Source organism: Lampris incognitus, chromosome 4, assembly GCF_029633865.1.
Source record: "Lampris incognitus isolate fLamInc1 chromosome 4, fLamInc1.hap2, whole genome shotgun sequence".
NCBI classification, from domain to species: Eukaryota; Metazoa; Chordata; class Actinopteri; order Lampriformes; family Lampridae; genus Lampris; species Lampris incognitus.
The window spans coordinates 10,731,157-10,753,529 of NC_079214.1; the positions used below are offsets into that span (position 1 = coordinate 10,731,157).

A 22,373-nucleotide genomic window follows, 5' to 3' on the forward strand; every position below is an offset into this window, starting at 1 on the left:
TGGGTCGGGTTTAAGGGTGAACTGAGCCAATGTTAAAACAATCTTTGTTTATTCAGTTATTGTTTACTCATTATCTTTTATTTTGATGCTAGTAGTTCATGAAGAAAGTGACTTTTTAAACTTTTTTTCATTTAGTCAATATTTTTCTACCTTTGTAAACCAAGTGATGGTTTTGTGGCTCAACATTTAAGGTAAGTTTTCTCAGATTTGTTGATGTCTTTGTAGTCACATAATTGAATAATTGATGCATAAGAGGAAATGCTTTTATTAACAGGTCTAAAATGGTCAACAGAGAGCAGCTGAACAAATTGACAACTCTTAATTACAGTAACACACACGCAGTTAGTTGTCTGCACATTGGCAAGTCAGTTTGAGCTGTATCAAGTTGCTTGTACTTCACATGTACAGATAGGATTTTCCAAGTCTCAGCACAGACTCTTCGTAACATTCTAAACATGGCTTGAACAGTATCACTGCCACTCGAAAATTGAAGCGACAGAGTATAAATCTATTCTTCACTTTTGGGATTGGGACACGTGGGTGATTGAACATTTTTGCAAGGCACTGTATGCATGTAATTCTCATAAGGGGCTGAGCCCCCCTAAAGGTTTGATCTTAGAATCGCCCCTGGTAACCAGACATGTTGGCAAAAATCAAATTTAGACTATTACTCTGCACTGGAGAACGCTAGGACAGAGCAATGAACTTCGCGAAGGAAATGATGCGACCAACACACATTGTAAATAGTGACATGATGCGCACGATCACGTGCATATTATGTGCGGTCATTTTTTTAACCACTCATGGTCGTTTTAGGTAGATCTTATCAAAACTTTTTTTGTGCAATAGATCTAAAACTCCTTTTAATGCAAATATATGGAGTTTTAGGAGCATTCAGGGAGCAGCAGGTCTGTATCTTTTTTTCCCCACAAAGTTATGAAAGTTTGAAAATCCAAAACGGTCATAACGACCGTCTTGGTCGTTCTAGTTATGGATTGTAGCATACGTGTGCCGAGAGATGGGTTGCCCGTTGTCAACTGGGGAAAAAGGCGGCCAGTCCAGACAGAAATGGCCAGGGCCAAATTTTGTTCCTAGTCCAACCCTGATTATCACATTGGGAGAAGATTTAGAGGTTGATCCGGTGGTAGCAAGCATATTTTGCAGAAAGAAGACTGATCAGTTCTGCAGACATGGTGAGACACAGCACCTGACAGCAGAAAGACAAGCACACTCGCACACATTCGCACACACAGGAGATCAAAACAGTCCAGGTGGCTGTCCCATAGTGCAGCTGGAACAATGGAAACTGGAGGAAGTATACTGTGATCTGTGAAATGGAGTGAGAGCAGCTGCCCGCCACCACTATCACCACCAGCAGGGGGGAAGTTCATGAAAGTGTTGAGCTGCAGCCCTTGAAGTTTAACGAGGTCTTCTTACTCAATGCACCACCCTGCACCATAGCGGGAGCAGGTGCAGGGTGGTGGACTACCCATACAAAAAAATCAGTTTAATAGACATTTATTCATATCGTTATTTAGTGAAAACATTGATGAATATTCAGTTTGGGTTTATTTTCCCGTCCCCTATGCATCTAGCAATAACCTGGTTGACTCCAGCAAGGAACAAAAGCTGATAGTTTTTGCCACACCTTTACCCTGCAAACTGAACAGAAACTTGAATTGGAGACTATACTTGATCGCACATAGCACACAAATTCACTGATACACAAAAACGAAGGTAATTTTGTATATGCCACGGCCCACACGATGCAAACGGCGTGTGATGAAGCTGAATGCACTTGCAGGGGCGCTCAGCACCTCAGGCTGATTTGGTGAACTGAGCGGATCCTAGTCTTCATCCTCAGTGGGCGCCTCCCAAACAAAGTTAAGGGAACAATCCTGCATCCTGGATCTGAAGATGCTATCGAAATGACGACTCTGTTCATCTGTGAAGAGGTTTTTCCAGTCACCAGCCTTACCTAAGAGAACGATGAGGAATGGTTACAGGTATATCACAGGGCATGAAGCAAGACAATGTTGAACAGAAAATTAATAAGACAGAGCATTAGACAGCAGAATAGAATCATATGCCATACAACAGAATACAGTAGAAGAACAAAGGAAAGTAAATAAGAGAACAGAAAAAGGTAGAGAGAGACTCACCTTTTCTCATAAAACTGCCCTTGGTGTGATCCATAATTTCCGGGGCAACGGAAGTATAGTTCACCATCCTGTTGTTTTTCATGCTGTCGAAGCTGCAGTGTTTCAGGCAGCTGTTCATTTCCTCCTCCACCAGGGGGCATTGCAAAAGAGAGCTTACCCTCTCTATGGAGGAACGAAGGTCCTGGCGACAGTACAAAAGGGAGGTCATGCTGTCCACATGTCTCCACTCATTACATCTCATTAAATCTTTCCTGAATTGGAATTCAACCTTCTGGTCTCTCCGATTTAAAGTAAGCAATTCAGTTTTCACCCCATAAACCTCTGCTTCATCTGAAAACCCATTCTTGGTCGTGGATTTGGTGCTGGCATATTCATTCACGAGTATAATTTGTGGAGGATATTTTATCTAATATTTGATATTCTACAGTTCTGTCTGAAGTCTTGAGAGTCTGTCAAGTTTAACTATAATTAAGCGTGTTATTACCAGTTTCATTTCTTCGTAGGTTATGTGAAGTAAATTGTCCACAGCCACAGTCGGGCAAATCCATCCTTTTACATGGTCAAACCAGGAGCCAAAATTCACTAATGGAATAATGATTTATAAAAAAAAGAAAATAATGTGAAATTTTAAATATTACTGTTAAAATGATCAAAAACAGCATTTTTTGGGAGCAGAATTGAGAGCAACATGAAAACCTTAATTGGACACCCAAAATAAACCAAAAACATTTGTCCCAGTCAACTCACACGTTCCGTCCAGAAACGCATTTAGAAAATCTTGAAATGAGCCAGGCTCTGGAAGAAACTTGGCGAGCTTGTGATAGTGGTAGAAGGACACCGCCACGTCTTTGGGGTTTCTGCTCACGTAGATCACCTGTTGGCAGAATGACACCGACAGTCTGAAACCCTTTAACGTACAGAAGCATATTGGGACCAACACGGGGGGGGGGGGATTCAGAGGGAAGGGGAAAAATGCATTTTGGGATCAAAGTCAAAATTACGAGTAAAGAAGGTGAAATTTTCTTGATCAAACTCAAAATGTAGAGCATAAAGTCAAAATTGAGTCTCAAGAATAAAGTCAAAATGTCATGCTTAAAATTAAGTCTCTAAAATCTTATATGTGTAAGCTTATGCTTATGTCTTTTATTGCATCTTATATATCCTAGACAACAGTTTAAAACCTTTTTGTACTTCAGAACATTCCCTCAGTTCCTTCCTGCACTGTTTGCTTGTAGACGTCAAGTCAATTTTATTTGTATAGCCCAATATTCACAAATTACAAAGTTTAAATACATATATATATATATATATATATATATATATATATATATATATATATATATATATATATATATATATATGTATTTAAACTCCTCTCTCTGGGAATGTTTGTCCTGTCTGGTTCTAATGCTCCTCTATAGTAACGTAGCCCTGCTCAGCGCTGTGCTCATCAGTCTGACACGGTGAAAAACTGACCTTGGCTTTGGAGCCCTGCAGTGCGGACGCCATCAGATGGTAGGGCAGGTGAGTGGTGAGGATTCTGGGGCACTGGGAGGAGGTCTCCAGTAAGGCTGGAGCATAGAAATGCTCCAGCCATGGTGCCCTTGCCCAGTTTTCAACAGTTTGGGACAAGTGAGGGTCGCCTCTGTTGCACACTAGAGTTACAATCTCCTGAATCCATGTGGTCCCTACAGAGGGAGGAGAAGGGGGCAAGCAGGGGTGCATGGGAAATGACTTATAATAATGCTCACAATCAGTAAAGTCAAAACCTTTCACTACTTAGTGTCGGTTCTCTGGGCAATTCACGTAATTACACCAGGCTAACTGCAAAGTCAAATTAGCATTTGCATTGTTGCCTATACTCTTTGTTTCTCTTCTGGAAGCCTACTGTCTATGCCCATTTTATGAGAGCTGAGCCCGAAAGGTACAGAATTTTCTCTGTCCTGGCCAACAAATAGTTGGATGAACTCCCTTTTTTATTTTTCGCCCCTTTTCAACTCAATTTGCCATTTAATTGCCCTTGTTCTCCTGTGGCCCTGCTATCGTATAACACTTGCTCACTGCTATGATGTGATTAAAGCTCGGTGCCTCTAAGATGCCCATAGGTTGGCATGGGAATATATCTACTAATGAATGCTTCCCTTTGTAAACTATGAAGTAGATCATTGGCAAACAAAAGTCTGCTCAGAGACACGTTGCCACATCATCATCTAAATTCCAGCCAGTCTCCACGATGGATCAAGTTCATTCAGAATCTTCTCCCTTCTCACCTGACTTGGGGTATGTGGCGATGAGTATGTCCGTGTCCTGGAATGGGAATCTGAGAGCATTCTGCAAGGTCTCCTTGGTGCACAGGTGTCCAGGGTAAGCAATGCCATGAAAGGTCTCTGTGACATCCAGACTGGCCATGTCAGTCAAGTCAAATCAATTTTATTTGTATAGCCCAATATCCTTCTCCGTCCGCTCGTTTTCCTACCTATCTGTACTTGTTTATCTGGCAGCCACTAGCCTGTCTAGCTTACTTGTCTGTTTTTGAGACTCTGTGTCTGTACTGCCTTTCTGAGGGCACTTCTCTTTTTCTCTCTTATGAGACCTGGGGGCGGATCTGCTCAAGTCTTGTCTAGAGTTATGTGAATGCCCAAAGTAAATAAAAAATAAATAAATAAAGACAACCAAGAATTGAGCAACATGCAAATTGATCCCTCTCTTTTTCACCACGGACGGAAAACATTAAAACAACAATACCAAATAAATCCATGGTCATTGCATAGAAATATATCCCACTTGTTGAAGAAAAGAAAGTGGAGGGGGGAAAAGGAAGAACAAGTGGATGAAGAAGAGAATTATATGGCAACAGTAATCAATGATGATGGGAAGCATCACTGTGAGTGTGTGCCATCGGTCCACATTGTTGAACTACTTTGTTTTTATCCAGCATAATGAGTTGCCAAAAATGTACCATAACCAAGTGATCAACCTGCACAACATGGAGATGGAAATTATCATGGAAATGAGCTCTAACAGTTAGCTAAAAGAGGTATTAAACTTGGGTATCAGACTCATAAAGACAGATAAACTTCCTCACTTGTCTTTTCTGTTTGCATATCTAACCACTTAAATGCTCCTTATTGAAGATGGCTGGTGGTTTAACTGTTTAACTGTGAGTGCCCCAGAGCCATTGGGCACACACCTCCAGACCTGGTTGCCCTTTTGGCTTCAGTAATTGTAGGGTCTTACTCACTGTACAAGAGAATCTTACATTTTATTTATTCATTCATTCATTTATTTCATTTATTTTATTTTTTTGTGGATTTCCTCCCCTTTCTCTCCCCAACTGTACTTGGCCAATTACCCTATTTTCTTCTGAGCCGTCCCGGTCGCTGCTCCACCCCCTCTGCCGATCCGGGGAGGGCTGCAGACTACTACATGCCTCCTGCGATACATGTGAAGTCACCAGCTGCTTCTTTTCACTTGACAGTGAAGAGTTTCACCAGGGGGACATAGCACATGGGAGGTTCCCGCTATTCCTCCCAGCCCCCCACCCCGAACAGGCGCCCCGACAGAGCAGAGGAGGCACTAGTGCAGCCACCAGGACACATACCCACATTCGGCTTCCCACCCGCAGACACGGCCAGTTGTGTCTGTAGGGACGCCCAACCAAGCCGGATGTAACACGGGGATTCGAACTGGTGAATTTTACATTTTTATATAATATTTAGAAGTTAACAGGAGCAGGCTATGGCTTTATCACAACAAATCACGAAAACTTTGCTTTTGAACTTTACAACCTATGGCAAAATAAAGATAAATTAGCGATGGGGAAAATAAGCGATGTGACTTTTACACTGATAGCACGTTGCCACTCAGTCACTGTGAGGTATGGAGTCCTCCCCCCATCAGCAACGGCTCAAGTAAATAAGGAAACACTTTACGGCTGCTTTCTTCACATTCACAATGTTCCGGGAACAAACCACTAACAAAGTAATTTTGTTCTCTAGAAACAAGCACAGGTTTGGCCTTGGTGCTTTCTGTCAATGCCCCCCTCCCCTTCTAAAGGACCCACAGCTGTGAAGTCTCTTTTTTTCCCCCCGGAGGTTGAGGAGAGTCTCTGAATTGCCTTATAAAGAAAAAGATTTTATCCTCAGGTTATTGGAGCTATGCATTCAAGGCCACATCTTCTTTTTTCCCGTGGGCGGATAAAGCTCTCTGCCCACATCTGATCTATTGTGTTCTTTCGCACACCCCCAAACGCACGCACAAACCCATGCATAACCACACAGCTTTACACAGAGTCTAATCTTTTTCTCTCGCGTGAACACCCTTGTTCAGCATTCTTTCAGTTTTACAGGCAGTATTGTGAAGTTACATAGGGATGTCCACACAGCAAATTGATGAAATGAGACCTAACGTTACCACTTCAGATAACAATAACATCAACAATGTGGCAAAAAGTAGAAAAGAAAAAAAAAGACCGCTGAAGCGGGTAGGGCAGGCTAACTGTCGATCTTTTTTTCTTTTTCTTTTTTTTTGGCCAATCAGTGTAATGTTTTATTACTGTACTGTAAAGAGCTGCCAGATGGGAGGCATGTTTAGTCTTGCCACAACTTTACTCCCCCCCCCCCCCCCAGGGCGTCCCTCTCCCTCTCTTTTCCCTACATTCATACTTACATTCGTTCCTTCGTCTATATAATACTATGACTACATCTCCCCCTTTAAATGAACGATCAGCATTTTTTTTTTCAGATTGCTGTCGTTTGCTTTCCCTGTACCTACAAATGTTAGTTAATCTTCTTTTTTTAAAAAAAATTAAGAATATACACTCACCGGCCACTTTATTAGGCACACCTGTCCAACTGCTCGTTAACGCAAATTTCTAATCAGCCAATCACATGGCAGCAACTCAGTGCATTTAGGCATGTAGACATGGTCAAGACGATCTGCCACAGTTCAAACCGAGCATCAGAATGGGGAAGAAAGGTGATTTAAGTGACTTTGAACGTGGCATGGTTGTTGGTGCCAGACGGGCTGGTCTGAGTATTTCAGAAACTGCTGATCTACTGGGATTTTCACGCACAACCATCTCTAGGGTTTACAGAGAATGGTCCGAAAAAGAGAAAATATCCGGTGAGCAGCAGTTCTGTGGGCGAAAATGCCTTGTTGATGCCAGAGGTCAGAGGAGAATGGCCAGACTGGTTCGAGCTGATAGAAAAGCAACAGTAACCCAAAAAGCCACTCATTACAACCGAGGTATGCAGAAGAGCATCTCTGAACGCACAACACGTCGAACCTTGAGGCAGATGGGCTACAGCAGCAGAAGACCACACCGGGTGCCACTCCTTTCAGCTAAGAACAGGAAACTGAGGCTACAATTCGCACAGGCTCACCAAAATTGGACAATAGAAGATTGGAAAAACGTTGCCTGGTCTGATGAGTCTCGATTTCTGCTGCGACATTCGGATGGTAGGGTCAGAATTTGGCGTCAACAACATGAAAGCATGGATCCATCCTGCCTTGTATCAACGGTTCAGGCTGGTGGTGGTGGTGTAATGGTGTGGGGGATATTTTCTTGGCACACTTTGGGCCCCTTAGTACCAATTGAGCATCGTGTCAACGCCACAGCCTACCTGAGTATTGTTGCTGACCATGTCCATCCCTTTATGACCACAGTGTTCCCATCTTCTGATGGCTACTTCCAGCAGGATAACACGCCATGTCATAAAGCTCGAATCATCTCAGACTGGTTTCTTGAACATGACAATAAGTTCACTGTACTCAAATGGCCTCCACAGTCACCAGATCTCAATCCAATAGAGCACCTTTGGGATGTGGTGGACCGGGAGATTCGCATCATGGATGTGCAGCCGACAAATCTGCAGCAACTGTGTGATGCTATCATGTCAATATGGACCAAACTCTCTGAGGAATGTTTCCAGTACCTTGTTGAATCTATGCCACGAAGGATTAAGGCAGTTCTGAAGGCAAAAGGGGGTCCAACCTGGTACTAGCAAGGTGTACCTAATAAAGTGGCCAGTGAGTGTATGTAATCAACTGTTACCATACCTTCCAGGATAACATTTACGTTCAACACTATAAACCATTGAGACTAACTTAGCTTGTGCAGTGTGTGACATTCTTTAAACAAAATAAAGAACATGGAACGTTTTCTCTATCTAGGCATGGACTACCTGGGCCCCCAAAGCTGGGCAGGGATTATTCTGCCCTGTATAACTCACAGCTTTCTATCTATGAGACTGTTGATTGTAAGTCAATGCTGACTGAGGTTCTTATGGTCTGCCCTGAACTTGTCATTCTATGAGTTTCTGGAATGACCCTGATGTGGGATCTGTGTCTCTGTAGACATCCAGAGGTTGATGTTCTAAGACTTCTGTATTTGGGCTGGAGCTCTGATAGTTTCAACTTGCTTTGTGTTTTTCACTCAGACTCTTAGTCCTGATCTGAGCTCTTGTCTTTTCTTTGTTTGGTGTCTTTTGTTGAACCATGATGTTTGTTTCTCCTTCATGTTGTGACCCTTGCTTTTGAAAGCCTGGAGGTCAGGCCACCTAGGCTGTGGCTTTTCCAGACTGACGGGCAAGGGTGTGCTGATATTTCGACCCATCAACAGCTGTGCAGTGGATGATCCATGTGACAAAAGGGTTGCCCTGTAAGTCACGAGGGCCTTGTATGGATCCTCTCCCTTTCTCTGGAGATTTCACCATCTGCACAACCCTTTCAGCTTCCCCATTACTTTGAGGATAACGGGGACTGCTGGTCACGTGTGAAGTGATATTCTCTGGAGAAGTCTGCAAATTCAGCTGCAGAGAACTGGGGGCCATTATCCATGACAACAGTTACTGGAACTCCATGGCGTGTGAAAATAGACTTCAACTTAACTACTACATGGGGTGTAGTAGTGGAGGTGAGGTTAGCTACTTCAATATAGCATGAGAAGTACTCAATTACAACCAGGTACGTTGCACTACTTGATTGGAAAAGAGCTGATGCAACTCACTACCAAAGCCTGGCAGGTAATGTCAGCAGTAGGGTTGGGTATCGTCCGAAATTTTTCGATACCGATACCAAAACCAATACCTCCAATTCGATACGATGCCTAAACGATACTTTTTTCGATGCTATATATTATGAAAACCTTATGGGATTATCAGCAAACTACTTTTCTATACAGCGACCACCATAATTCATTGACACATTGTGTTATTTTGGTTCTGTACTCTAGCACTTTGAGATTGAAAGGATACAATGACAATGAGGTTAACGTGCAGGCTGACATCTTTAATGTATGTTTGCTCATTCTCATTTAGCATTCTTATGCAGGAAGATAAGCATAGCTGCCCTTTCTGGCAGGAGACGGGCCCTTTCTACACTAATTGTGTCCCCAGCTGTTGAGAATGTTCGCTCAACCGGAGTGGAGGATGCTTGAGGACACAAATACCTAGCACTTAGACCAAACAAGACTGGTAAAGTCTCATTTCTCTCAAACCACCAGATTACTGGATTTGTTGAGGTCAACACATTAGGTAGACTTCTATACAGCTCCAACTCCTTTCTTACCCTCTCTGCTTCAGTATGCACGTTTGTGCTGACACCCTCCACATTTCCGCTGATGGTTAGGGCCCTGTCTTATTCCTCAAAGAGTTCATATATTTACTGTTACTTTTCCTAGTAGATCATTGCAAATGTAACTTACCTAAAAGATGGAGATTCAACTGTACTGAAGGGCTGCAACCCCTTAACTATGAAGCAGGTTAGTCCGCGGTGGTGTAGCGGTCTAAGCATCGGCTTTGTGTCGATGCAGTTGCCCACTGGGGACCAGGGTTCGCACCTCGGTCTCGTCAGATCCGACTATGGCTGGACTCGATGAAGCAGCGATAATTGGCAACGCTGTCTTTGGGAGGGGGCAGAGTCGGCTTGTGTTCGTCACATGAATGCGTCTCTGGGTGTGTCGGAAAAAGCAGTGGTTCGGCCTGGATTCACCTCTTCACGAAAGTGGCGAGGCGTCTCCTTCAAGACTGCCGGCCAGAGAGATGCAGTTGGGGGAACATATGCAGTACGAGGGTGGGTGTTTGAATTAAAACAGGGATCGATTGGCCACTAAATAGGGAAAAATCAGATATGAATTTAAAAAAAAAACAACAACTATGAAGCAGGTTACAGCCCAGTGACATTCCCCTCTTTTCTTTCCTCATCATAGCATTGGGACTAGCCAAAGAGAATGGAGTCACGGAGACTTGACTTGGCTCGACTTGGCGATCTACACTACTGCGGGCTTGGAGTAAGGACGAATGAAATAGGAGATAAAGTCAGGAAAATGCAGCGCTAACGTTATCTTTTTTTGAACCTCAGACTGCTGTTAACTAAAGTTAGCTAGTGCTAGCTACGTTAGCTTCATTTTTATAACCTAGCGTAGCTAACGTTCTATGACGTTAGACTAGCTTAATTTATTTTTTACCTCAGACATACTGCTAACGTTAGAACCAGAAACACTTGACAGAACCGTCCTTACCTGTTTCATCATTGCTAGCAGTGGCACCAGAAGACCCAGTGGCAGTTGTCCCAGAGCTAACGTTGGCAGCAGCACGGACATTAACGGTATCAAACACAGAACAGTTATCCAATTTAAATTTATCCCATGCGTGATCAGATGTTTCATCATATTCGACGTATTCCCAGACTTGCATTTGATTATCACTTTGCAGCGGTTGCATTTTACTGTGTCAGGTTTGCTGTTTATTTTTCCAAAGTGTAGCCACGCTTTGGAACGCATCTTGCCCGTGAGTTTTCAGCTCCAACCAGTCACTCACGAGACGCACATGCATACCAAATGGCTTCATGCTGATTTGTCAGTCTGTGTACAACAACGCCGGCAGTGATTGGCTGGCTGCGATAGCGTTCACGTCGTCTACCGTAAAGTATCGAAATTTGGCACCGTTTTTTTCGAAAGAGTTTGATACTCGGTAGGACCGAGATATTTCAGTCCCAACCCTAGTCAGCAGTGACTCTGGTGCGTTGTGAGCTTCCTTTGCACATATCACACAGTTTTCCACTTTCTGCTTTACATGTTTAGTCAGAACTGACCACCGTATGATATGGACTGCTGTGCCCTGGCAATGCACTTTGTCATGCCCCAGTGACCTTCATGAATTTTGTTGGGCATCTCCTCTTGCATGGTAACAGGGATGACGAGTCTTTCGCCCTTCATCAGTAGTCCATCTGCAACCAGCAGGTCCTGGTGATACTGCCAGTACTGTGGACAAGCCTCTCTGTTAGCCCATCCTGTTTGCATTGGTTTCTTTAGTCATTTGCAGCTATCATCTGTGTCCTGTGTGGTCCTGAGCTAAGCCAGCTTCCCCTCTGATGCAGGTAAGTGCGCCATAACATGATTGATGTAAACTCTGACATCGTTCTCCAGCAGCATGTCCTCCACTGTTGGCAGAGCTTGGATTGGAGCCCTGGACAGCACATCTGCTATGACAAGATTCTTCCCGAGCACATATACAATCCTGTATGTAAAGCAGAGCAGTCACAGTTTGAATCTCAAAATTGGAGGGGGCAAGTCATCAAGGGTTCTGCTGCTCAGCAGACAGATGAGGCATTTGTTGTCTGTGTGTGTGAGAAAGTCCATCCCAACCAGATAGGACTGAAACCACTCACACACCCAGGTCAGCGCCAGCGCCTCTTTTTCAATTTGGTCATATCTATGCGCCGCCTCTATCATGCTACTGCTACTACTTTCAGCTGCTCCGGTTAGGAGTCGCCACAGTGGATCATCCTTTTCCATCTCTTCCTGTCCTTTGCATCTTCCTCTGTCACACCAGCCACCTGCATGTCCTCTCTCACCACATCCATAAACCTCCTCTTTGGCCTTCCTCTTTTCCTCTTCTCTGGCAGCTCCATATTCAGCGTCCTTCTCCCAATATACCCAGCATCTCTCCTCCACACATGTCCAAGCCATCTCAATCTTGTCTCTCTTGCTTTGTCTCCAAACCATCCAACCTGAGCTGTCCCTCTAATATACTCGTTCCTAATCCTGTCCTTCTTCGTCACTCCCAATGAGAATCTTAGCATCTTCAACTCTGCCACCTCCAGCTCTGCCTCCTGTCTTCATCGGTGCAATGGTCTCCAAACCATATAACATAGCTGGTCTCACAACGATCTTGTAAACATTCCCTTTAACTCTTGCTGGTACCCTTCTGTTGTAAATCACTCCTGACTCTCTTCTCCACCAACTCCACCCTGCCTGCGCTCTCTTCTTCACCTCTCTTCTGCACTCCTTGTTACTTTGGACAGTTGACCCCAAGTATTTAAACTCATACGCCTTCATCACCTCTATTCCTTGCATCCTCACCTTTCCACTGCCCTCCCTCTCATTCATGCATATGTATTCTATCTTGCTCCTACTGACTTTCATTCCTCTTCTCTCTAGTGCATACCTCCACCTCTCCAAGCTCTCCTCAACCTGCACCCTACTCTCGCTACAGATCACAATGTCATCCACAAACATCATAGTCTGCCTCTAGCATGCTGTGTGAAATAAAGGCAACTGGACGCCAGTCACCCAACGATTGCTTCTGAGATAGAACCCCTCCGAGCTCAAATGAGGAAGCATCCACTGTAATTTTTGTCTCTCTTTTCGGGCAGTATTGTGCCAGGACAGTGGGTGAGCTCAGACCCTGACACAGCTCCTTGAAGGCCTGCTGTTGCATGCACCCCCAGGCCCAGTCTCTGTCTGTCTTGAGCAGGTCCCTTATCGGCTGCATGAGCTCTGTGACACATGGCAAGAACTTTCCGACATAGTTTACCATGCTGAAAAAATCTTCTCATCTCAGCAGCATCTTTGGGTGTGGGCATCTCTGTGATTGCCTTAATTTTACCTGTGTCTGCTTCAATGCCCTGTTCACTGATGACGTGAACGAGGAATGTGACCTGATCCACAGCAAACTGACATTTGTCACTGAGAGTCAGCCCATCCTTTTGGAGTTGCTCCAACACTTTGCACAGCTTCTGGTCATGTTGTTCATGAGATGACCCAAAGACGAGAATGTCATCTGCATGGCAGATGTTTCCTTCCAGTCCTGCCAGCATCTGTGTTAGCCACTTCTGGAAGTGTTCGGGTGCCGACAAAATGCCAAATGGCAATCTGTGAAAACAGTACCTCCCAAAAGGCATGATGAACATGGTCACTGGGGCTGATTCTGGGTGCAGGGGCACCTGCCAGAATCCAGCTGTGTCATCAAGTTTTGTAAAAACTATTGCTTCTAAAAGCTTGGCCAGGATTTCGTCGATGTCAGGCTGGATGTATCTTTCTTGACAAATGTGCTCGTTTAGGTGGGTTAGATCTACGCAGATCCAGAGCTTTTCATTGGACTTGGGCAGCACAGTCATCCCTCTGCACCAATGTGTGGGCTCTTCCATGCGTGTAATCACTCCCATTTTCTCCATCCTCTGGAGTTCTTCTTTACCTCTGTCAATCATCGGTAGTGGTACATGGCGTGTGGTACATGGCGTGGCAGTGCCAAAGTGCAGGGCTTGGCTCCCTCCTTCGGCTGAATTCTGTATTCCCCTTGCAGGTGTCCCAGGCCTGTGAAGATTTTCGGGTACAGCCAGTTACAGCTGGTGGTGATATTGGGTGGGTGGGCTACAAATGCATTATAACGATCAATAGTTCACACTGCAGCAACAGCAGCATCATATCCAAGATACCAAGTTATAGCGATGACACTATATACCTTGTTATAGCAAGTGCTCTTCAACATACTCTGTATCTATCTTCTTTTTCGCACACACACACACATTTCTTAATTTTGTCGAATAAATTTTTCAAATCCACAATTCGTTGTTGGGTCCAAGTTGTGTCTTTTCCAAAAAACCAGCATGGGGAAACAGAAGTGAATTCATAGCTACACTTGCCTTCGTTGAAACCAGGTAACACAAACGTGATTTTTTTTCGTTTGTCCTTTTGTGTTATTTGAGCATCGTTTGGACGATGTGTCCCCAGTCTCTCCACTTCCAATTATTCCTACAAAGACATTGAAGAAAATGGATGATAAAGTAAATAATCCATCTCATTGATGCTAACGCACGTGTTCACCTTCCCCTCCCCGCTCTCGCACCAGTAGCAACTCACTGTACATACCGCTACTCTGTACGTACACTGTCATTTGTCAAAAGTCAGTGGCATGAGGGCTAAATTCATTTAGCCCTCATGATCAGCGAATCAAGGGGGCGTGCCACGACGCCTGTCAGTCATTTACTACGAAGATGAATGGAAGCTGAGGTCCACAAACAGGACAATTGTGTATGTCCCTGGGGAGTCAGGTGTTGGAAGATGTACTGCAATCCCATGTTGACTGCATCCTCCACTGACCTATTTGCTTGGTAGGAAAACTGCAGGGGGTTGAGCAGGGGGCCTGTGATTTCCTTCAGGAGGGTTAACACCAATCTCTCAAAGGATTTCATGACCACAGACATTAGGGCAATGGGCCTGTAGTCATTTAATCCTGTGATACGGGGTTTCTTGGGGACCAGGATGATAGTGGAGCTCTTGAAGCAGGAGGGACTTCACACAGCTCCAGTGATCTGTTGAAGATCAATGTGAAAATGGGGGCCAGCTTGTCAGCACAGACTTTCAAACAGGAGGGTGACATGCCATCTGGACCCGGTGCCTTCCTGGTCTTCTGTCTCTGGAAGAGCTGGTGCACATCCTCAACACAGATCCTGGGTGCAGGTGGGGATTTGGTGGGGAGGGGAGAGTGGCTGGCAGGGAGTGCGGTTGGTTGTGTGTTGTGGCCGGAGAGGGGGAGAGGTGTGAACGTTTGCTTATCAAACCTGCAGTAAAACCCATTTACATTGTCAGCCAGTTGATGGTTCCCTGCAGTGTGGGGGGATGGTCTCCTATAGTTGGTAATGTCTTTCAAACCACTCCAGACCAATGCTGGGTCATTGGCAGAAAACCCGTTTTTCAACTTTTCAGAGTAGCACCTTTTTGCCACTCTGATCTCCTTTGTGAGTGTATTTCTTTGTTATACTGGATCCTGATTCCACTCCTGCAGGCTACTTCTTTGCCCTGACAAAACTGCCTGAGTTTTGCTGTGAATCAGGGTTTATTGTTGTTGAAGGTACAGAAAGTTTTGTTGGGCACACACATGCCCTCACAAAAGCTGATGTAAGATATCACAGTTCCATAGGCCGCGAAATGCATTTCGAATGGGTAGGGCCACGAATGACGTAACGCCCCCCCCCCCAAGCCACACTCGTAACGCATAACTTTATTTATTATTATTCATTATTGCCGTTTTTATTTGTCCTGATTATAGCCTACACTTGAGTCACAATCAAATAGTATAATCAGTATGGTTAGAAAGCATAAATCATTTGACACGTCAAGTCCAGTTGCATAGGATTAAAAAATGTCAACGCTCACCACCCTGTCTTAAACGTTCCCAGAGACGTTCCTCCGTCTCTCGTTGTGGTGGATGAAGTCACTGGCAATGGCGAGACCATCCACATTGGCCAAAGCATCCTTGTGTGTGTGGCTGCACCTCAAGTCAGAGTCTCCTTTGGGTCATTGTTGACCTTAGATAAGTCTTCATACGACGAAGGATTGAGAAAGACCTCTCGGCGCTGGCAGTTGACACGGGAATTGTATAAAACAATTTCAACAGCCTGTGTACATCTGGCAATAGGGTTTTCACTACCAGGGCAGCATTCATTGCCGATGTTACTGATGCTACCGTGGTGACGGTAATTTCAGACGTTCGGATCGCATCTGGCAGCATATTCAACTGCACGTAAACTGTCAAAGTCAAGTTCTGGGGCTAATTAGCAATTCTACTGCTGGTTCCTCAAGCTCAGAGGGCTCGTTGTGAGCTGGGGCGAGGCTCATAACGTTGAGGGTAGCGGCGGCAGAGGGGCTAGTTGGAGCAGCAACAGTTAGACATTCTACTTCTGGTTCCTCAGAGGGCTCATTGTGGGCTGGAGTGACGGTGGTTGTCTCAGCTACCTTGGTTAACTTTGACCCGAAGAAATCAGTTATTTTTCGACGCTTCATCATTCATTTGAACGTTACTATTGCTTAAATTTACCGAACACACTAGCAGTTAGTCTACTTACATAGAGCGCTGGTATTTTGTTCTGTGAAATTCACGTCCGTGTGACGCTAAGCTCACGTGACACAAATAACCAATCAATCATTAGGAAACAGAGTTTGCTGCTTGTGATAGGCTATTTACTGTACGTAGACTCACAGCTAGTGGAAATTAGCCCGGGAAGCGCGCAAAAGTGCAATACATTAAGAATGTAACGTATTTGCGATTTGAATTTTTACACGTTTATGTTTGATGCACGCCAAAGTAGGTATGGCCACGGCCCTACTGGCCATACCGGTTCCGCGGCCTATGGTAAGTTCGTCCAGGTCTGTAGCTGCAGCCTCAAAAACACTCCGGTCAGTGCAGTCCAGCCAGGCCTGGAGAACCAGTTGTGACTCACTGGTCCATTTCCTCACAGTTTTAACCACAGGTTTTGCAATTTTAGTTTCTGCTTGTAGGCTGGGATAACATCAGAATCATGTTTATTGCCCATGTAGGTTTTCACAAACATGGAATTTGACTCCAGTTTCATGGCTTTCTCAGTGTACTTAACATGGAATAACAACACTACAACACAATAATCTTCAGATATATACACAAGGTTTGACTATATACAGGTAAAATAAGAGGTGGTGAGGTACAATGGTGCAGAGAATATATCAGAGATGCTGAACTAGATGTTAGCAGGTTACTTACATACATGCCTGAGGTAGATGGACATGACAGAGTGTACCAGTATATGTACAATGTACAGTACAGTATATACAAAATGGCTTTATTTATTGACAGTGTTAAGTGTTCATTTGAATGACAGTCCGCGGAACGAAACTGTTTTTATATCTGGTGGATTTCGGGTGCAGTGCTCTGGCCTTTGCCAGAGGGGAGGAGTTGGAACAGGTTGTGACCAAGGTGTGATGGATCTGGACTCTGGAGTAATGTTGTCTGCCCGTTTCCTGACTCTGGAGTTGTGTAAGTCCTGAATGGAGGGCAGGTTGGCACCAATGATTTTCTCGGCAGACCTAACTGTCCATTGTAGTCCGTCCCTGTCCTGTCCTGTTTGGTGGCCAGCTCGCAGGCTTTGTGAAGTCCAGTGCATCCGTGGGGAACTTTGCCATGGCGATGCACACACTTGCTCACTAACGACTTTTCTTCTGACACCATGTGGCGTTTCCGTACGCTTACTGGCTTAATCTGATTTATCAGATAAGACACTCGGACACTTTCATATGTGTGCAACAGTGGACAACTTAATTGTATTGTGGCGAATTCTACTGGAGTGTTCCTGCTCGAAGTCAGGGGGTTCATTTGCATATTACCCATGATGCAACTGAAGTGTTAATGTTTTGGTTATGTTGTGGGGTATTGAACATCTTAAAAACGGGCATATCTGTTACATATAGCGGGGATGTGGTGGAAGGTAATGGGGACGTTATGAGAGAAGTTGTATTAGACAGCATGCTATTTCCCACCATGAGTGTGAAGAGTAGGCAAATAGGTTAAGGTCGGTTCTGTGGCCAAGAAAAGCAGATGAGCTGAGACCAATACTAACTTGTGTCTGTTATGACTGGCTTGGCGTACGGTCCTTAAAAGCTTGCTGGTTAACTCTGAAAGGTTGGCTGAGAAGTCCATTATTTGTCCACGTCAGAAGTGGGATCTTAGAGGTTACCTATAGAATGAAGCTGCACAGCTGCCCTCAGATAGTCATCCTTCACCAAGATCGCCTCGCACCTTACTTCAGCCAGGACAGCGACCAAGCCGGGACTGAAAGTGCGGTGGGAGGAGGTGGGGTGCCAGATCCCTCTTCCTCTGTAGACCAGGCTACCGGGGTCCAGGGAGGGGGTAAGGACACTGCTGGATCAGAGCCAACCTCCCTGGATGTCAGCAAGGAGCTACCATGAGAGCACCTGGTTTTGGGCCAGGGAGGGGGCGGGGACACTGGGTTTACAGAGCTGGCCAGGACTGGAAACAGCGGCGACGTCGAGGGTGGGGGCTCGGACCCAGCGGATACAGAGCCGCCCCCGTCATCCATCAGCAGCCCGCGGCAAGGAGCAGCCGAGGATGGGAGAGGTGCTCGGCGGAAGAAACCCTCATGGTGGATGGACCCATCCACATGGGCTTTGGGTTAGGCCAACGGGACGTTGGTCTTTCAAGGAAGGGGGCAGTGTGGCGAATTCTACTGGAGTGTTCCTGCTCGAAGTCGGGGTTCATTTGCATATTACCCACGATGCAATTGAAGTGTTAATGTTTTGGTTATGTTGTGGGATATTGAACATCTTAAAAACGGGCATATCTGTTACAGATAGCGGGGGATGTGGTGGAAGGTAATGGGGACGTTATGAGAGAAGTTGTATTAGACAGCATGCTATTTCCCACCATGAGTGTGAAGAGTAGGCAAATAGGTTAAGGTCGGTTCTGTGGCCAAGAAAAGCAGATGAGCTGAGACCAATACTAACTTGTGTCTGTTATGACTGGCTTGGCGTACGGTCCTTCAAAGCTTGCTGGTTAACTCTGAAAGGTTGGCTGGGAAGTCCATTATTTGTCCACGTCACAATACTCTATTGAGTTCGCTTCACGTGACAGGTGGGACTTAACATGCTGTGTGTATTTTGGCAGTTCATGGCTGAGGTTTGCTCTGTTAAAATCCCCAAGGATAATGAGTAGGGCGTCAGTATATTTGCATTCCATGTTTGTAATTTGATCAGCCGGGTGTTTTAACGTCTCTTTATCACAGGCCTGGCGTGGGATATAGACACCTGCCAGAATAAATGATGAAAATTCCCGCGGTCAATAGAATGGTTTACATTCAATGAAGAAGGCCTCTTATTTGAGGGCTGCATGATTTCTTCCAACACTGACCAACCTTCGTTTATGTAGAAGCATATGCAGCCTGCCACCCTCCGCTCGACAGCTAAGTGAGACACAGGGCGGCATATATGGAGAAGTCCCGAGTGTTTGCCGTCTAGGGGTAGCAGTTCCTCCATCTTGCTGGCCAGAGAGCGGACATTGGCCAGGCGGGTTGACGGGAGCGCGGTTCTAAATCCCCGCTGTCGCAGTTTAACGAGCGCTCCCGCTCGCTTCCCCCCTTCGGCGCTTTAAGACCGATTAAGACCTCGGCAAGACTTTCGTTAAAATGTTCAGTTAAAGTCGGTAAAAACAAAGTCTGTTCAGTTTGTCCAGTGGACAGTTGGAGAGACTTAAACGTTCTTCCATGCTGTATGTGACCAGCGAGTGGGCACTGGAAACTAAACGACTAAACAAAAACAGAAAAAGTACGAGAGAGAGCGCAAAACTGAGTCTACCGTATTTGGCGCCGCTCGACGACATAACCATGAATCATCTAATCCAGTGTTTCTCAACCGGGGGTCCGCGGACCCCTAGTGGTCCGTGGTGTAATTGCAAGGGGTCCGTGAAAATAAAATATCTTTAAAAAAAAAAGATCCTATGACATTTATAGAAATAGGATTATTTTACTCAAATGTGACTGAGACCTTTATCTACCTAAACTATAAAGGGTAACAGGACTTTTTTCTCTAATTACATCTGTTTTACAAGTGTCATTTATTGTATTTTAATAAGAGATCTCGCTCCCGTTTGCATTGTTAAAAGTTACTGCATAAAAATCCTGTTGTTACATATATCTGAAAGTTACTGAATACATATTCTGTTTTGTTACATATATCTGAAAGTTACTGAATACACATTCTGTTTTGTTACATATATCTGAAAGTTACTGCATAAGAATTCTGTTTTGTTAACTATATCTAAGTTACAACTGAAAGCTCTTATTTTTGCCCCAAAGAGTGAATAAATGCTATAATGCAATTTAAAATGCAGTTTCTACTGTTTCTATCAAATTGCAACCCCTCTCCCCCAAGATCAGGTGGAGGGGTCCTCAGGGTAGATCAAAAATACGCAGGGGGTCCAGGACCCCAAAAAGGTTGAGAACCACTGATCTAATCCATGATGAATCAGTGATCAGAGTCCCAGGGCTGCACGGGGGGATTTTTTTAACGCAATAATTTTTAATCCACATTAAAATCAAAGTCATTAATGTGGATGAGGAAACCAGAGGTGTTCTCTGTAAGAGCGTTTTAAATGACACCGCGCCAGTAATGAGAGACGACATCAATGAATCACACGATGCAGATGGAAACGTGCGGCAGCAGCTGTTTAGTTAAAACAGGAAGAACAACCGAGGCTGCAACGCAGGTTGACCGGAACGGAGGCTTGGTAACCATAGCAACCACTACTGGTGCTGACTCGATTTCGTTTCAGTATTTTGATCTGTTGTCCAAGCATTGCCCCACACAGGAAGCTCTCTCACTATTGGTTCTCATTGGGAATGAAACTGGCAGTTGCCATGCAAGTCAGACAGTCAAGGCAAGGCAAATTTATTTGTATAATACAAGTCAGATAGTGATGGTAATTGGGGAGTCACATGATTATCGCCTTGATTAACTGGAGGCTGTTACATTCATGGTAGGTAGCAAGGACATCAAAAAGCAAATTCGCTTTACTGACATCATAAACGTTAATCATTTGCCTATTTCAGCAGGATAACTTCCATTTATTGAAGAATGACATCCTTATCAGTCAGTTTAATAAGCAGCCTTGCAGATCAGAGGATGTTGACGTAACATTGGAGTCGTTACGCTACTTTGGTAAAGTACATTTCTGCAAGACAAACAAAAAGGCAAAGAACCAAAGTCCCCCTGCGTCTTCTATTTCTAGTTCTAGGTCTTTCTGTATTTCTCATTGGAACAGCTAAAAGCTACATATACCCCTGGTATGATCAAATACTTACGGGCATATTCAGAATAATTCTTTACCAATTTAAATCACGTGTCAATCTGTTGAAATGCAAAGGAGCAATAAAATAGAGTTATGATTCCTTAACAGTTTTCTTTTAGAGAAGATGAAAGAGCCAAACTGAGCAAGAATGACAAACATTGTGTCTGTGTGCTTTTTGTTTGGGGAGAGATTTAACCACAACCAACCACCGTGGCCTTTAATGATCTCTCAGCAAGTGTGAGTTTTTGAGGATAAATTTAACTTTTATGCATTTTTGCTGTACTTAAACACAGGGGGCTGTCTGTTTTTCTTGTCATTTGACCAGAATGTGGCTGTTAAAGCCACCACAAACAACATGTCAAACATATATGAGTTCACAGTGAACCTCCGCTAGTCTCAAAGACGGCTGAATCAGTTCATCTGGATACATTTATTGACAGATATGTTTCATCACTCAACTGAGGGACATGTTCAGACTGAAGAGGTCACTTACCTGGATTATTGAGCATGCATCAAGACACTCCGCTTGTATCGGACTCTCAGTTGATAATCAGTGATGAGACTGTTAGTTGATTAATTGATTAGTCGACTGACAGAAAATCCATCCATCCATTATCTTAACCGCTTATCCTGCTCTCAGGGTCGCGGGGATGCTGGAGCCTATTCCAGCAGTCATTGGGCAGCAGGTGGGGAGACACCCTGGACAGGCCGCCAGGGCCCACACACACACACACACTCACACTCATTCCTAGGGACAATTTAGTACTGCCAATTCACCTGACCTACATGTCTTTGTACTGTGGGAGGAAACCGGAGCCGCCGGAGGAAACCCACGCAGACACGGGGAGTACATGCAAACTCCACACAGAGGACGACCCGGGACAACCCCCAAGGTTGGACTACTCTGGGGCTCAAACCCAGGACCTTCTTGGTATGAGGTGACCGCGCTAACCACTGCGCCACCGTGCCGCCCCTGACAGAAAATCAATTTATTATAATGTTTTGTAATCGAGTAATCCTTTAATTCAGGAATCAAATGCTAAGATTTGCTTGCCTTTCTCTGATTTTCATTAAACAATTAATACTTAAGAGCTTTTTTGGCTGTTGGTCCGACTATGTAAAAGGTTTGAGATGACACTATATTATGGATCAGTTAATTAAAAAATAATCGATAGAATAATCAATTTTGAAAATAATCGTTAGTCAGGGATCTGTTGGTGATCACCTGAAAAAGTCCTGCAGCTTCATATAGACTATCGTACACACATGCTATGATTTATCCAGCGTTGGTTTTGTTTCGTGGTGGCTTTAGAGAGTC

General features: G+C 44.5%; 1 protein-coding gene across 1 annotated transcript; it reads right to left on the reverse strand.

Moving 5' to 3' along the window:
- Positions 1-362: 362 nt before the first annotated feature.
- On the reverse strand, positions 363-4,725 carry sult5a1 (sulfotransferase family 5A, member 1). The gene is made up of 6 exons (XM_056279111.1): positions 4,433-4,725; positions 3,639-3,850; positions 2,910-3,036; positions 2,647-2,744; positions 2,163-2,343; positions 363-1,978 (listed from the first exon to the last, which is right to left on the reverse strand). The coding sequence occupies exons 1-6, from the start codon at positions 4,569-4,571 to the stop codon at positions 1,848-1,850; spliced, it is 888 nt and encodes a 295-aa protein (XP_056135086.1). The 5' UTR covers positions 4,572-4,725; the 3' UTR covers positions 363-1,847.
- Positions 4,726-22,373: the final 17,648 nt, after the last annotated feature.

What these genes read in the sequence shown, in the direction of transcription:
- sult5a1 (XM_056279111.1), bottom strand. Translation starts at nt 4,571, where the DNA reads ATGGCCAGTCTGGATGTCACAGAGACCTTTCATGGCATTGCTTACCCT. An exon ending in TGCAGGGCTCCAAAGCCAAG is followed by an intron (nt 3,037 to 3,638) that starts GTCAGTTTTTCA and finishes TTCTGCCAACAG; the next exon opens with GTGATCTACGTGAGCAGAAA. An exon ending in TGCGTTTCTGGACGGAACGT is followed by an intron (nt 2,745 to 2,909) that starts GTGAGTTGACTG and finishes TTATTCCATTAG; the next exon opens with TGAATTTTGGCTCCTGGTTT.